Below are 16,389 nucleotides of genomic sequence, written 5' to 3' on the forward strand. Positions count from 1 at the left end.
GGTTTTCTTTAACTCTGTAGACGAAATTCGAGCTCTTGGTATGGAAAGTGGTGCTATTGCAGACTCGCAATTAACTGCTTCTTCAGAATGGGATGTCTACCACAGCCCCAAACAAGGGAGATTGCATACTAGAGAGACTGTTAATGGGCGTGGCGCCTGGTCAAGTTTGACGAATAATTTGAACCAATGGCTTCAAGTTGATCTTGGTAAAATCACGCCTGTCACACACGTGGCTACACAGGGAAGGAATTCCTGGTCTCCTGCACAGATGGTAACAAAGTACCAGTTGCAGCTCAGCGACGATGGAGCATCATTCTTGTTTTACAAAAGACAAGGAGAATCTTCAGACGCGGTAAATAGAAATACTACTACAAGATATTCGTTTTCAACATCTGCAAGATGAATGATAACGGTCACACGTATAATACGTCGATATTCAAGTGGGTCAAGATAAGTCTTGGACGCACGAATTTTTTTGCTTAACATTGACAGATATTATGAGATTTTTTTTTTATATTTCTTTGATGGCATCTTTAGCCACATTGACTCAAAGGACTGTGAACAAGAGTAATATTTTCCCCAATTTGGCACCCGCATTTTTTAGTCCTATGATAAATTTCAGACGAATGATGCGTCTGTGTTATGTATTGTATTAAAGCATAAAACAATTTTATGACCGTTTTGAATAAAGGATTTTACACACGTCTTCTATATTCGCGGTTCGTTTTTAATTTCTCGAACCGCGTTTAACACGTGTCTTGAGAATTGAAGAGCTCCAAACGCGAAGGGATGCGCGTAGTCATTGCACATTGAGAACCTCGATATTCTCTTTCTTATACTTATTGGGGATACAAGTTTATAATAAACTGCTGTTGAGGGTTGTTGAAAGAAGTCTGCCTTTCTACCATCTAAAACCTGCTCACTGTTTATTTCATGAGATCTACTGAGTAAATAATGACAACATTTAGTAGCTGAAAGACAAGCTTTAACATAAGTATCGAAAGTAATTCGCGTTTGTATTGGTTTTGCATTTCTACACTTAGTGATAATTTTAAAAAATTCCCAGCACTCACTCAACTAATCAGTAGGGAAACCGAAACAAATCGCCTCTCGCTTACACATATTTTCCAGCACCTCGCGGCAGCCACACGTTTCCGATTCGAGTTTTGATTGGTTCGCTGTAATACCAGTTCCCTTTTCAATGAAATGTTGTTACTTTGTGATGATATATATGTTGATAGTTTCTATGCTCACCACTATGTATATTTTTAGGTGTTCGATGGCAATACTGATCACGACACGGTTGTCTATCATCATTTAAATCCACCAATCACGGCACGTTTCTTACGGATAAAGCCTACAGCATGGCAAACTCATATCTCTATGAGGATTGAGCTCTACACTTATCGAGGTATTTTAGTTCATTATTTATATATTTATCTATTTTCTATTAAATTTTTGTCAGCATGTTTCCTCAACTATCATGGCAAATAAATGCAGGATTTTGTCATACTGACCGTTTCCATGGAAACGGTTATAAGCCGTGTATTTTGTTGCTTTCCAAAAATCGGAAAGTGCTTTGTTATAAACTACTTACTAACTTAACTAGCTCTAGCCGTACTTAGCCCTCATTAACCGAGTGGGAGGTCTGTATGGAAGAATCTTGACCGAGGTCGTGAGTACAGATCGAATGCAATGAGGTCTCTACTCGAGACCTTAGAGTAAGTGAGCTTAGAGTAAGTAAGTAAGCTTAGTCTGTATCCCATAGAGACCGACTAAGCTCGATGAATAAGATGTTTATGATATGGCAGACAAGAAAAAATTAATTCGTGTTATACAACTGGTTTGGACTAGCTGACATTTTGCTTGCAAACGGCAATGAGCTGAACTTAAATCTGCCAAAGTTTGCTCGTCCTGTTTACTATTTTTTTCGCATAGGGCTTTTTGGCACTCAAGCTAATAATATGTTTAGAAGAAAATAGTCAATACTTTTGCATTTTAGTTGGCCACATTTTCACCGCAAAATGGAGTCGGTCTAGATGCCGGTCTAGATGGGAAAATCTAGACCGCGGTCATAATCGATTTCAGCCAATCAAATTCGTGAATTCTGTAGTTCCCAGTCCTTGTTAAACACAGCTATATCGTAATAGGAAATTTTGCAGCTCTCAGTCGTTTTTTGTACAGACCTCACTGCGCTCGGTCCGTACTTCCACGACCTCAGGCCAATATTCCCCAATACAGCCCTCGTGCTCGGTTGGTAACAGGTTATTTATTTATAATATATAACCCTGACCCCTGTCATGCAGTTTTTAAGAAGGAAAAAAACCTTACAATCATGGACAAAAGTCAATGGCACAATGATTTAATGCAACGAATTAACTGTGTTTTACAACGGAAGTTTGAAAAAGCACTGCTATCCCTTTAAAAACGCGTTGCTGTTGACACCTTACCACCCATTGCAATGTTGAAGCTCAGGAGAAATTGCAAGTACTAGATTTCAAAATTGTACGAGCAGTAAAGGGAGAGGTGAGGTAAAGTTTTATTCGCGTCTAGCGTGTATGGAAAAGTGCCAAATGTGCAAATTTGACCTAAGACTTGTTACAATGAAAATAGCTCAACCCTGTGTAAGAATTTATAGCTCTTATTAAAACAAAATCTTGTTTTAAAATATGTTTTTCTGCAGATAATTAGCCTCTTGGAATGAGAAGAATATGATAATTGAAGAGCAAGGGCGATGCGTGCCACACAGGCCGCTGGACATTGGCTGAGTACTCGATGGGTCTATCTTGCTAATGCCATGCGCTGATGTTAGTAAAGTGTCGCCTAATCATTGGTGAACATGCTATGGTTAATGTTCGTAAAGACTGTGTAAAGCCAGAAATTATCATGTGATTTAACTACTTTAAGTTTTAATACAACTAAAACTTAATAATAAGTCCGCTGACTTCCATTTTTATTATCAAAATGAGATAAACATTTTAAAATGCAACTTTTTTGGTCAATGAACATTAGCTGAGTACTCAGGCGATAACATGTCCTGTTGTGAGTAAAGCGATGCCCAATCATTAACAAACAAGCTATGGCAGGAGCCCATTACCCGGAGCCTCCATCTCCTATACTAACCCTGTAAGTCAACCATTTTCCGTATCTTTCTATTTGTAGAAAGAGCTCTTGTTGGAGTCTTCACACGATCTCTTTTCAATACCCAATGACACCGAGCTAAGACCATTCTTTGTTACAACAAAAACTGGGATCCCCTTCTTGCCTTCTATTTTGCATTTTCTATCTGCAGAAACAAATTATATCTCGAGGGAAACCAAGAGACCCTTGGGCTAATTACAGTTCTTAAAATAGAATGATACGGGAAAGGGTTGACTCTACCTCATAGTACGTATGGAGGCTCCGGGTGATGGGCTCTTGGCTATGGTCATTTTTGTTCTGAATTATGTAAAAGTTTATCATATAAACTGTATAACATCGACATTAAAAATATCCTTAATTTTAGTTTAAGTGCTTAAAACACAAAAGTGAGTCCGCTGACTCCCATTCTTGTTATAGAAATGAAATTAACATGTAAAAATGCGACATTTTACAAACAAAAGCCAAAGTTATCTCTCTGGTCAATCACAAATGACACAGACAGTTTACTAAACCAATCAAACTCGTAACAAAATCATGTAGCGACCGAAAGCGCATGAAAAGTGTACGAGCGAGTCATAATTGACTTGTTTTGCTTTTCTGAATTGATCACCAAGTGGGGCGATTTTTTTAACCCAGTCGCTTAATATCGCATTAATACAGTAATGCAAATGCCATCCGATACTCAAGCAAAAACCTCTGCAATGATAATTTTTTTTTAGTACCGTAAGCTTTTGAAAGTAACGACGCTCGTTAATTCAGAATTAGCAGAATTCGGAATTAGGAATCGATCTTTTGAGGATCGTTACTTCCTGAGAGGAAGAAACGTTATGCATTAACTGAGTTGGTGTGACTGAGCTCTTTTTAGTAAATAAAAGTCGGAAATTCTTAAAAGCAGCTCTTCAATCATAAGGTGAAATTTCTCGTTTCAGTGTAAATCTATGGTGCTGCCCCTTATCGCATGCTGTCAATAGTAGGCAGGAAAGCTAGTAAGATATCGTACACTTTTTCTCGCCTTCATGACTCACAGCTACGTTCATCTGCTGCATCAGTGTCCTAGTGCGCTGTTCGAGGTTTCAATCTAAATTTGAATAAACGTTCTTTTTAATGTGCCCCTGTCAAAAGAAAAAAAGAGTTTTCAATTTTGATTCTCAAAAGGTTAGAACGTTCCTGTTACTTGATAAAGTTTCCACGAGCGCAGCATGTACTGATGTAGCACGGGAATTGACATCTCACAACAAACCGTGGCATAAGCGATACCTTCTTTTGTTGTAGAGTTGCTCTGAGTTATCGTTATCAAGTTAACACTAATAATTAATAATAATATTAAAAGTTTTATAGCCCCATTTCCCAATAGTTCAATGGCGCTTTACAAGAACTTAAATACCTACTATAAAGGAATTGTTAAAACCAGATAAAAATTAAAAAATATATATCTAATTAAAAAATTCAACTTAAAAATGCCTGTTTAAAAAGCTACGTTTTCAGTTTTCTTTTAAAAATGTTCGTTAAAGACCGGTCTTTAATATCTTTTGGAAGTACGTTCCACACAGTTGGAGCGCACCCGGTAAATAAACAGCCCCCGTAGCCTTAAATTTTAAATTGAAACTAGGCTTGTAAAGAAGATTCTGAATGGACGATATAAGTGTTCTAGCTGGGTTTTAGGGCTTGAGCAGATCAACGATATACTGTACGATAGTATAGTACATCTGATAAGTATACGATATACTTTCATATGAGTCATCATTTAAAAATAAATACACTGTAATCGCTGACTGAAAAGCCATCCAAACCCTGTACATAATAAACAAAACGTTACACGGCTGTTCCCCGTTTCTGGACACGAATTTCATCTCTCAGTAGACGTTTAATTCTCTCTTTCTCTCTTGGATGAAAATGATTGTTCAACGAAAACTTCCATCAGGCAAGTGTTTTATACCAGGCCTCGCTAGAAAAATGAAGACAAAGAAAAACTCTGAAATAAATGACAAACCAAATTAGTACGTCATTCACTGATTGGTTGATTGACGTGTCGATCGATTCGCTCTTTCTGCCTTTTGAGTTTACCTTAGAAAACAATGGTGCATAATATATTTTCAGCTGAAGGACATATTTCGCGTTGATACGGTATTTCCGCCAAACAGGAATGTTTCATTGTCTATTTACAGTTGTTCTGCTCCGTTTTCATTGTACTACAGGCCAGCTTCAACGTTTGATCCGAGGTGATCATGGTTTAAAGCGATCTAGTTCTCAACACGGGTTGTCGTACGCAAATTTTGCAGTTCACAAGTTTCAGCAGCTTCAAGGATCCCTCTTAGATTCTTCTTGTGAAGTAGCTCAGGATGAAGAGTGTGGTTTTGCCTGTGTTTCTAACGCTCCCTGTGTTTCGTTCAACGTTGCTTTGTCGCCAAACGAAAATGGGAAGCTTCGCTGCGAGCTGCTAAGAGAGGACAAGTTTAGAAGCCCTGATAAACTGACCGATTCGCAACAGTTTCACCATTACAGCATAAAGGTAACTGATAAATTGAAACGCATTTCGCAATTGCGAAGATTCATTTTACCAGCAATGATGCGTATTGGGGAAGAGGTTTTCCTTGTTAAAAAAGGGGAAAACAGGGAAATTAGGTCAACGAAATAATTCATTTTACGGTTTATTTCTTAGAAGGGACTGTTGCGAAGAACCATCTTCGCGGGAGAGAAAGGAAACTAATTTTATGCTATATATCTTTTAAAGTTTATGGAAGAACAAAAAAAACACAAAATTGTTTTGGGATACCGCAAACTAATACACAATGAGTTCCCCCCTGGAGTGATGTTTAGAAAACCGAATTAAATGCAAGTTTTTTTTTACGAGTAAACGGCGGTTTTCAGACTCAGCAGAACGAAGGAGATCGTATTCTGCTATCGAAAGAAAAAATGAAATTATTACGTCTAAGGTTCCAATTTTGAGAAAAGAAAGATCCATGATCCTTTACTGCAAGACCTGAAGTTTAACTTACAGGGTTCTTTAAATTTTCAACAGATGGTAGTTAATAATTTAAGAAATGCAAAAGTTGATAAAAGTTGGAGGCTTAGTACAAATAATATAAATACGCGTGGTGTTTGGTCGATGGAGACTTTCATAAAGCGTCCAATAGTTAATAGTTAAACATTCTCTGATTGTCTCGCACAGTACATACTTGTTTCAACAATGCTATATGTTTTTATGGTTATTGTTTTACTGTAGACACCTTGTTCAAGGAATCGCTGTAAAAATAACGGCAGCTGCATCCCGAATTACGAAGAGGATCACTACCATTGTGTTTGTGCGCTTGGCTATACAGGTTTTCATTGCACCAGAGGTGAATAAAACAAATATCATGTTGTTGTTTGGTGATCGCTTTTTTTTTTCTTAATTCTATCAAGGATGTGACGTTTACATTATAAAAAAGTAGATTTATAAAGACTTGTCTTCATGAATTATTTAGCTCAGTTCTAACGACAATTAAAAAGCGTCATAAAAGAGAGTAGTTTTGTTTTCAACATTCATGAATGATACTCGAGATAAAGAAGTACTGTAATATAAAATAAATTTGAATTTAAGGCTACAAATTTAATGCTAGCGTTTACCCTCAGGGTTGTCTCCACTCTAAGAGATTTAGCGCCTCGCGATCACATTCCAGATACCCGACCCTGGAACACATACATGTATTAAATTATAGATAAGGCTACCCAAAAATTTTATTAGGTTTTCAAGTCGAAACTGAAAGGATTAAATCACTTAAACAAAAGAAAAAAAAAAAAAACTCAGCGCAAATTTTATCTTTTGGGAAAATATTTTTTCCTCGAAGCCAAACGCTTAAAAACGGCGGTGTTGGGGTTTGGTTCAAAAGCTACAGAACATTTTCAAATTGCTGTAAAATGTTAAAGAGTGATCGTACCGAAAAATATCTCAACCAAATTATTTATAGAATAGCCAACTCCCCAAAGTGCTCTTTTGGAGATTTGACTGAAATCGGACAAATCGCCTTTGAGTTGTAACTCTTCAAAGTGTCCCCCATCTAGCAAAAAGTAAATTGCTGAAACAACATAAATAAGTTGTCAATCAAAACAAAAACCTCTCATTTACTATACAGCTGATTTCATGAAAAAAGTTCTGCGATAGTTAATTAACATTGACGAGCAGCTCTTGTGTTTGGAGCTGAGATAGGTCCACTGCAACCACAGGCATTCAAAGGTCACGATTCGAGGAATCGGTAAAATATTAATGATTTATGTACGCATATCGAGTGGCACGTGACAACCTAAAGTGCGCGGTGTTGTGACTCTTTGGGCCATTGAGAATTTGAGCGCTCTAAAAGGCATTGTATGGAGTTTAAAATAGCGAAGGATAAGAACGCGCAACGAAATAAAATGTCACTTTCTTAAAATAAAATAAAGAAAATATACCCACCTTGTTTAATTTCGGATGTTCATTTGGCCTATTTCATCGTTTTGGAGGGTTTTTGAGGTGTTTCGAGCTTTCTATGATACGAAGCCAAGGCTGGACAGAACTGTTTCGACAGGCCTGTACCGCGAGGCCATTTTCTAGCTGAAATTCGAATCCAATGCTCGATTTTCCCCTCCAATGCAAAGGATAGTTCATTCATCCCCTTTTCTGGTCGGCTTGGAAAAATCTTCCTACTTGCCTCGCCAACTCGAACAATTTTTACTTCACTACTGGAGCCTTCAACTTTCCGCTGCACCTTGTGACCGTCCTTTCGACTACGGCACAGTTTGAAATCAACATTAGTGGTCCTACATTACAATGAGGCGTCAAAATGCTCCCTCGGGGTCGTCGGGAGAGAGTGATATATTTTGACGGAAATTTGTGACTGTGCACCAGTATCTGTGTACAAGTTGCATTTGTAACACTGGAGCGGTGGGCTGCGTAGATGTATTTGTCAAACTTCTCAGCTGCAAGAAAAGTTAATAAAAGTTCCTTCTTTATTTGGACATAGTTGTGTTCGGTTTCTGTTGGTGCTTTTATGCTTTCATGGTAAAATACGTTTAACTTTAAGACGGTCTGTCCTACTGTCTCTCCCCGTGGAGGTTAATACTGTTGTTTTCATTGTTGTTGTTTCAGTTTTAGGGTGTGCAGATCCCTTGGGGATGGAAAACTATAAAATAACAGCGGCACAGATTTCAGCGTCTTCTCGTTTTAATGAAAACCATGCTCCGAAACAAGGAAGATTACACTTCAAGGGTGGTGGTGGTTATAGCGGATGTTGGTCAGCAGGGGCAAACAATCCAAGTCAGTGGTTTCAAATCGATCTTCGTGTCGCTACAAATGTCACTTTTGTGGCAACCCAAGGGAGGTACGGGGACTCCAGCCAACGGGTGACCCAGTACAAGCTACAATACAGTAAGGATGGAGTTACGTTTCAGGTTTATAAGCAGACTGGAGAGAACTCGGACAAGGTGAGAGGGGTTTATGTTATGTGACCAAACAAATTAAGACCTACAGACAGGCAAGCAATTAGCCAGTGTCAGAATCCGGGTAAGGGCACATATTTCCAGAAAGGCACGCTACAAACGAAATTGGCAGATTTTACGAAATTTCGTCAAACTGAGTGAATGTTCATGGATTTGACGATTTTGGCGAGTTTTGGGGAATTTTTCAAAGCGAAATCACGTTAGCTGAACTGACGGCTTTAGCGACTTTTCGCCAGTCATAACTATGCAGATTATCTCATCGGATACTGTCCTAGCATATTGGCGAGTTAAAAAAGAAAAAAAAAAAAACATTGGCGAGTTTGACGATTTTGGGGAAGATTATACAAACTACCTAACGAAAGACAGTCTTAAGACTTTGACGATAAAACACATCTGTTTCAGAAGGCGTTTCTTAGATAATTTGTTTCTTTTACTTTATAATTTTATTAGTGCATATCCTAATCATTGTTGTTTATTTTCATCAGAACTTGTATAAGGGAAGTTTTTAGGATTTTTATGTAATATTAAGGGTTTATAAGTAGCTACATTTTCTTAAACATTGTAATGCGCAGCTGAAAATGTTATCTTGATATCTGCGCAATATGTAAGTTATATAACAATTATTAGTATTATCACTATTATTATTATTACTATTACTATTACTCTTACTACTACTATTACTATTGCTATTGCTATTATTATTATTATTATTATTATTATTATTAAAAAAATTACTATTATTGTTGTTATTATTAAAAGGCTGTTACCCGAGTAAAACAGCAGGCAGTTCATGTATTTCCCTCGTGTAAATGCCCGTTGCCCTACTGAAACGGAAAGATATATATTTCCCTTCAGTTGTGAAAAGGGAAAGCAATGTATATTTTGCTCTTACTAAAAGCGTATCACTCCAATGGAACAGAAAGGAATATATATTTTCCTCGTTCTAAAGTGTGTTACCCAGAAAGCAATGTATATTTCTAAACGCGCGTCACCCGTGTGGGACTAGCCTGCGATATCATACGCGTACGCCTGCATAGCAAGTTAGAGTGGAACAAAAAGCAGTATATATTTCCCTTGTTCTAAACTGTGTTACCCGATTGGAATGGAAAGCAGTATTTTTTTTTTTGAGTTAACTAATGTCACCCCGGATGGAGTTGATGCGCTTTTACGTAACTATAACAAAACTCTGTCCAGAATGACCAATTGTCATGCGCCATTAAAAACAAAGACCTTGAGGGCTAGGCCGAGGGTACCTTGGTACAACGCTGACATAGATGCCGCTAAACGAATACGTCGGAAAGCTGAGCGAAGATGGAGAAAAACTAACTCGCTGTCAGACCTGATTATCTTTAAGTCTAAGAAAAATCACGTGACTCATCTCATGAATCAAGCTAGACGGGCGTTTTATACCAACTTTATCGATGAGAACAGTGCCGATCAAGGAAGGCTATTTAGAGCTACCAAGAAACTCCTTTTCAGAAAGGATGAATTATCTTTTCCTGACTATCATGACAAAACGGCCCTAGCCAATGACATCAACGGCTTTTTCGTTCGTAAGATCACCAGAATTCGTTCAGACATCGATGCCACTGTTGTGGATGATGGAGTACCCACTCCACCTGAAGTAGAAGTCGTTCCAACATGTTTATCTTTAAGCGCCTTCCACCCTCTTACTGAGAATGATGTATGGGCTTTAATCCAGATGTCAGCTAAGAAGTCTTGTCTAACGGACCCCATGCCAACATCACTGGTCGTCGGTTGTCTTGATGTGCTCCTCCCCGTCATCACGCGCATAGTTAACTCATCGCCGTTCTCAGGCTACTTACCTGGTGAATGGAAGGAAGCTCTTGTCAACCCCCTCCTAAAGAAGGCTGGCCTTGATTCGGTGTTTAAAAACCTTCGACCTGTGAGTAATCTTCAATTCCTATCAAAATTGACAGAACGCGCTGTATTTGACCAGACTTACAACCACATGATGGATCTTGGCCTGTATCCTCCACTCCAGTCTGCATATCGTAAATGCCATAGTACCGAGACTGCGCTCCTAAAAGTCCAGAATGATATACTAATGAATATGAACCGCCAGCACGTGACACTTCTAGTTCTTCTAGATCTCAGTGCGGCTTTCGACAAGGTGGACCACAAAATCTTACTTCATCGTCTACAGTCGAGTTTTGGTATCACAGGAACGGCTCTGAAGTGGTTTAAATCTTACCTTTCTGACCGACCGCAAAGCGTCTTTCTAGACGGCTGTCTCTCTGAGAGTTCCAAGCTGCCACATGGGGTTCCTCAAGGCTCATGTCTGGGACCCCTGCTATTTACGATCTATTCTAGCAAGCTATTTGAGGTGATAAAGGATCATCTACCTGTTGCACATGCGTATGCAGATGACACGCAACTCTACTTGTCCTTCAAGCCCGACACCACATCAAGTCAATCTGACGCAATTGAAGCAATGGAACTCTGCATAAAGGCAATCAGAGCGTGGATGATTACTGACAAGTTAAAGCTAAATGACGACAAAACCGAATTCTTAATAATTGGTACACGACAACAGCTTAACAAGGTGGACATCGAGAAGTTATCGGTGGTTGATGTGAGTGTTGCCCCTGTTGCTGTTGCAAGAAACCTCGGAACCTGGTTTGATTCCAACCTTAGTCTAGTGACACACATTACGAAGACATGTAAAGCTGCTTTTTATCATCTGCATAACATTAGACGTATTAGGAAGTTTCTTACGGTTGAGTCTACCAAGGTGCTAGTGCATGCCTTCATAATGGGACGCATTGGTTACTGCAACAGTCTTCTCCATGGTTTACCGACCACTTATATTAATAAGCTACAATGTGTGCAAAACGCAGCTGCTAGGCTAATTTGCTCGACTCCGCGTTTTAGTCGCATTACTCCTGTATTATATTCTTTACATTGGTTACCTGTCAGATTCAGAATTGTTTATAAGATTTTAATAATTACTTTTAAGGCCATACATGGCCAGGTACCGGACTATATTTGTAATCTTATTCGTGTTAAAAATCCCTCCCGGTATGGTCTACGCTCCAATTCTCAAGTTTTATTAGTACCACCATTCACGAAAACGACGAAAACACTTGGTGACAGGGCATTTATTGCTGCTGCACCATCACTTTGGAACAAATTGCCGTGTGCAATAACAGAGGAGGACAATTTTAACCATTTTAAGTCCAAACTGAAGACATTTTTATTTGGAAAAGCGTTGCGCCTTAGAAATATTAAATATTATTATTATTATTTATTTTATTTTATTTTTCCTCCGTTCTAAAGCGTGTCACCCGAGTGGAGGAAAAAGCAATATTATTTCCCTCATTCTAAAGCGTGTTACCCATGTGCGTGGAGCAAAAATAAAAACAAAAATGTATATTTCTCTCGCTATAAAGCGTGTTGCCCGAGTGGAAGGGAAAGCAATAGGTATTTAATTTCCCCTGTTCGAAAGCGTGTTACCCGAGGATAAGGAAAGGCAATATATATACCCCTTGTTCTATAAGCGTGTTATGCGAGCGGAACGGAAAGCGAAATACATTTAAAATACTCGCGATGACATGATACTCTACGAAGTTTATGTTCCGTGAGACTGGGCATTACTCGAGACGAGACACTGCAAACCAGCGTATATGACTTATTATTTACAACGAAAAAAAAGAGTTGGCCAGGACAATTCAATATCAGCATTATATTATTTCCGAATCAACTGCTATCCAGCCAAGTGATCTCGGCAATTTTCTTAAATAATTATGTCAACAGGCTTAGCGAACTGTATTTCGTTAGATTTGTCACTTTTGCGAAATTCGTCAAATTTTTGAGGCCCTTCTATTTGAGTCATCTCCATTCAAGTCACAGCTTGACAAATTTCGATATATCCGTCAATATCGTCAAATCTGCCTTTTTAATTCGTTATTGCATGCATTTCTGGACATATCATGGTACGTAAGGGCGGGGGGTATTCTAGAAAATATTTCCGGACATTCTCTGTTTAAGACATTAAAAAGTGACATTGTATACCATATTTAAGACCAAAGAGCTGGAAAAATATGCTCTGTTCAGTGATTCGTTCCCGTTTAAGCCAAACTGGGGGGTCCCCTTTCCTGGGTGTCAGATAAACAAATTATACATTCGTTGTGTCTTGATATATCACACTTGTAAGGTCTGTTAAATAACTCACACAAATGTAACTCATCTTCAGAGGAATCTGTATGACTTCAGTTTTCACTCAATTTCGCTTTTGCAGTAAACGAAAAAAAAAAACTCTCTTCCGACCATCGCGTCGATTTTATGAATCATGCAAAGACATTTCAAGATTAAAATTTTGTAAACAAAGCAAACAAAACAAGGAAACATGGAAACAAAGAGAGAAATTGGCAATGGAAGAAAATTTATAATTATTAATTTGGCCGTCTTTATAAAGTACTTATTTTACATAAATTAATAACATTCTATAAACATTCCGAAACAAAAGAAAGTGCAATATTTCATTTCTTTGACGCCTAAAAACTTTTCTATTTACTTAAAAATCAAGACACTCTTAGGATATTTCGTCATAGACGACTCCTTGCACATATGGGGAGGCTTAAAACGCCTCTTACGACCTCTGCGAATCAGGAACGCTCGAACGATGAGCCGACAACTTCTTTCGAGTCACAACTCACATGTATATACGTGTTCCTGCAGGTTTTTGTTGGAAACAGTGATGCCGACACCGTGGTAAAACATCACTTAACTCCACCAATCAAAGCACGATACATCAGACTGATACCCACAGCATGGAATCACCACATCTCCATGAGGATGGAACTATACGGCTGTTTTGGTAATTAGCCTCGCTTTAATCCAACCCTTTAACTCCACAATAATTAACTTCTAGTTATTTGCATCTTCACTCCAAGAGTAAGGGCTAGAGGTTATTACAGCAGTGTCTGCAAGGTGTGGGAGACTAGTCACGAGTGAGCGAAACAGAAAAAAAATTGTTAACGGCTATGAAAATGTTGAAAAATCGATTGAATCGGAAATTTATCTCAAAGTTTTTCACTCGTCTTGAGAACACATCGCATCCCATCATAGACAGCCTTAAATTAACGTGCGGATCAACAAAGATCTCGTTGAAATTTTTTTAAAGTGATTAGAGCCAGATATGTTTAATCGTTTTTTTTCGCTTCACACTTACATGATATTGACAGCAATAATTTCTTTCTTGCCTAGCTCAGCGAAGAGAAACTATCACATTGATTTTGCTGCCTTCACAATCTCTATTTTTGTGAGCTTGAGATCTTGATAATTTGTCACCTGTCGAGCGCGGAACAAAAGATTTTATTTATTTTATTTTTATTAGATTTTTAGTCACTGCGCACTTTCGACCACGAAATGTAGGAAAAAGTGGATTATAGACACAAAAAAATGCGAAATAATTCAAGAAAGAAGTTGATTGAAGAAGTATTTAAATAAAATCTGAAATGAGTGATCGAGAAAGAGACAGAAAGACAAACGGTTAGTTAATTAGTGAGGAATGAAGTCTCCATATAATAACTGAAACAGCGTAGACAAAGTTGTTTTCACTCACATGAAAATCATGTTCGTATTTTCTTTGCAGCAATTTATAATAAAACAGTTATTGAAATCGGCATTTCATAATGTTGAGAAAAAATCAAGGTCTCGGTAAGTGTCATCAGCCGAAGACTTACCTCGCCTTAGCTAGATTATCCTGGATATCATGAAAACGGCTTATCCAATAATTGATTACTATATACCCGTTTACTTTTGTAGCCGATATGCATGCTCTTGGTATGGAAAGTGGTGCAATTGCAGACTCGCAAACAACAGCATCTTCAGAATGGAGCGCCTACCACAGTCCCAATCGAGCCAGATTGTATACAACAGAGACTGTCGCTTATGAGCGTGGCGCCTGGTCAAGTTTAACGAGTGATTTGAACCAATGGCTTCAAGTTGATCTTGATAAAATCACGCCTGTGACACACGTGGCTACACAGGGAAGGAATTCCTACTCTCCAGCACAGATGGTAACGAAGTACAAGATGCAGTTCAGCGACGATGGAGCATCATTCTTGTTTTACAAGAGAGAAGGAGAATTTACAGACGCGGTAAAGAAAAATGTTATATTATTATATTATTATATTATTATATTAAATATATTTAATACAGTATTTCCAAGACTTCGGTTACAGTTTTTTTACTGCACGTACCCACCCTAAGCCAGTAAATAACTTATTTATTTTTTCCTCTCTCTCTCAAATCGTTGTTTGTTTATTTAACTCCGATGACCAGAAATGTCCAACATATGAAGGCCGCGGTACCAGTCGCACATGTGTTCTTTTGTGCAAGGGTTTGTTTATGATTTGCCATCAAAAGCCACCGTTAAGGAACCTTGCAACGCCTCTGGGAAAGTGGGACAAAGATAAGTATGATATCCATGATACTGAAGGAACATAAGTTGCAACAGTTCTTAAAGTCAGGTCCTTAGTAAGTAACCAACTTCATCGAATATTTCAAACTTTGTCCCTACAGAGCGAATAGAGTGGTTAAAACATATCTTAAGAAAGTTACTACAAGGAAAACAAACTGCGCTTTGTCTGCTCACCGCTATATATATTTTTAGCTTTTCGATGGCAATAGCGATCGTGACACCGTTGTCTATCACCATCTAAATCCACCAATCACGGCACGTCTCTTACGGATAAAGCCAACAGCATGGCGACGACATATCTCTATGAGGATGGAGCTCTACACTTATCGAGGTATTTTAATTGCTAAATTTATTCATCCACTTTCAACCGATTTTGTTGTTACCAATGTTTTCTTAATGTTCATGACAAATAGACCAAGATTAAAACATCATGTTTACGTAAAATTTTTAAACATATTACAACATGCTACCGATTTAGCAATGAATTTTTAATTGACTCGTTTTGCTTTTAACTCGTGCCCATCATTAATTTAAAGCACTTTTGCTTGGTGACTAGAACCATTTTGCGGAACCTGTCAGACACACAGATGTGGAGATATATAATTTGTAATTGTTGCTTGGACCATTAATCGAAACGAGGGAAAAACTCTATCCGTAACCAATAGTTACGGAACCTTGGAGTTGGTTAGTAAAAGATATTTATGATGTATACATGTTTACCCCTTAGCTGTGTCTTTCAGGAATGCCGAATTTATGAACGAAAAGGGCGTAGTTAAGAGGCAAAAATTGACTATAACGAAAATAGACCAGTCCTTCTGTAGATCATTTGTGCCTCTTATCAACACAAAATGTTATTTTAATCTTTTTTTTTGTAGATGCGTAGCTTAGAAGGCCATGAACTTAAAGAGCAGGAGAGCTACGACACTAGCCAATGAACATTAGATGAGCCCGGGGGGTGGGGGTACTCCCAGAAAAATTTGGTGGGAGTGTGCGGCCCGATTGCCAAAACCCTTACCCTATTTATGCCCAAAATCAGTGATTTTGCTCCTACTCTATTTATGACCAAACCAAAATTTTGATACCCCATTTATGACCCTCGCGGCTGACACAGTTGCCCTACACATAATTTTTTAAGGGTTTTTGCTTACGTTTTTATCGATAATGATTAAAAAGTATACCTAATTCAAGACTAGAGTACAAAAACTATACACTATTTGACAGCAAAATGGCCAAAATCGATACCCTATTTATAACCAAAACAACTGAAAACCATACCCAATTTGGGGCCGCACATACCTATATAGCCCGTATAAGGGAGTACTCCCCCCTCCGGAAGGGGGGAGTCCAGC

The 16,389-nt window shown here is 38.3% G+C and overlaps 2 protein-coding genes across 2 annotated transcripts in view; both read left to right on the forward strand.

Moving 5' to 3' along the window:
• LOC145485671 (EGF-like repeat and discoidin I-like domain-containing protein 3) overlaps window positions 1-1,494 on the forward strand; it is an 11,622-nt gene extending 10,128 nt beyond the window's left edge. Inside the window, exons 6-7 of the mRNA XM_081464305.1 lie at window positions 21-352; window positions 1,273-1,494. Coding sequence (XP_081320431.1) covers window positions 21-352; window positions 1,273-1,494 — 554 coding nt within the window. The remainder of the gene's footprint in view (window positions 1-20; window positions 353-1,272) is intronic.
• Window positions 1,495-5,284: 3,790 nt separating this feature from the next.
• Window positions 5,285-15,975, forward strand: LOC145485673 (lactadherin-like). The gene is made up of 7 exons (XM_081464306.1): window positions 5,285-5,650; window positions 6,365-6,479; window positions 8,249-8,577; window positions 13,294-13,432; window positions 14,383-14,717; window positions 15,233-15,478; window positions 15,916-15,975. The coding sequence occupies exons 1-7, from the start codon at window positions 5,285-5,287 to the stop codon at window positions 15,973-15,975; spliced, it is 1,590 nt and encodes a 529-aa protein (XP_081320432.1).
• Window positions 15,976-16,389: the final 414 nt, after the last annotated feature.

This window comes from Orbicella franksi, chromosome 4, assembly GCF_964199315.1.
Source record: "Orbicella franksi chromosome 4, jaOrbFran1.1, whole genome shotgun sequence".
Taxonomy (NCBI): Eukaryota; Metazoa; Cnidaria; class Anthozoa; order Scleractinia; family Merulinidae; genus Orbicella; species Orbicella franksi.

Excerpts from the sequence above, each read along its gene's own strand:
- LOC145485673 (XM_081464306.1), top strand. The coding sequence starts at position 5,285 with ATGTTTCATTGTCTATTTACAGTTGTTCTGCTCCGTTTTCATTGTACT. Across the intron at positions 13,433-14,382 it reads GGAACTATACGGCTGTTTTG|CCGATATGCATGCTCTTGGT; the intron begins GTAATTAGCCTC and ends TTACTTTTGTAG. Across the intron at positions 14,718-15,232 it reads AAGGAGAATTTACAGACGCG|CTTTTCGATGGCAATAGCGA; the intron begins GTAAAGAAAAAT and ends ATATATTTTTAG.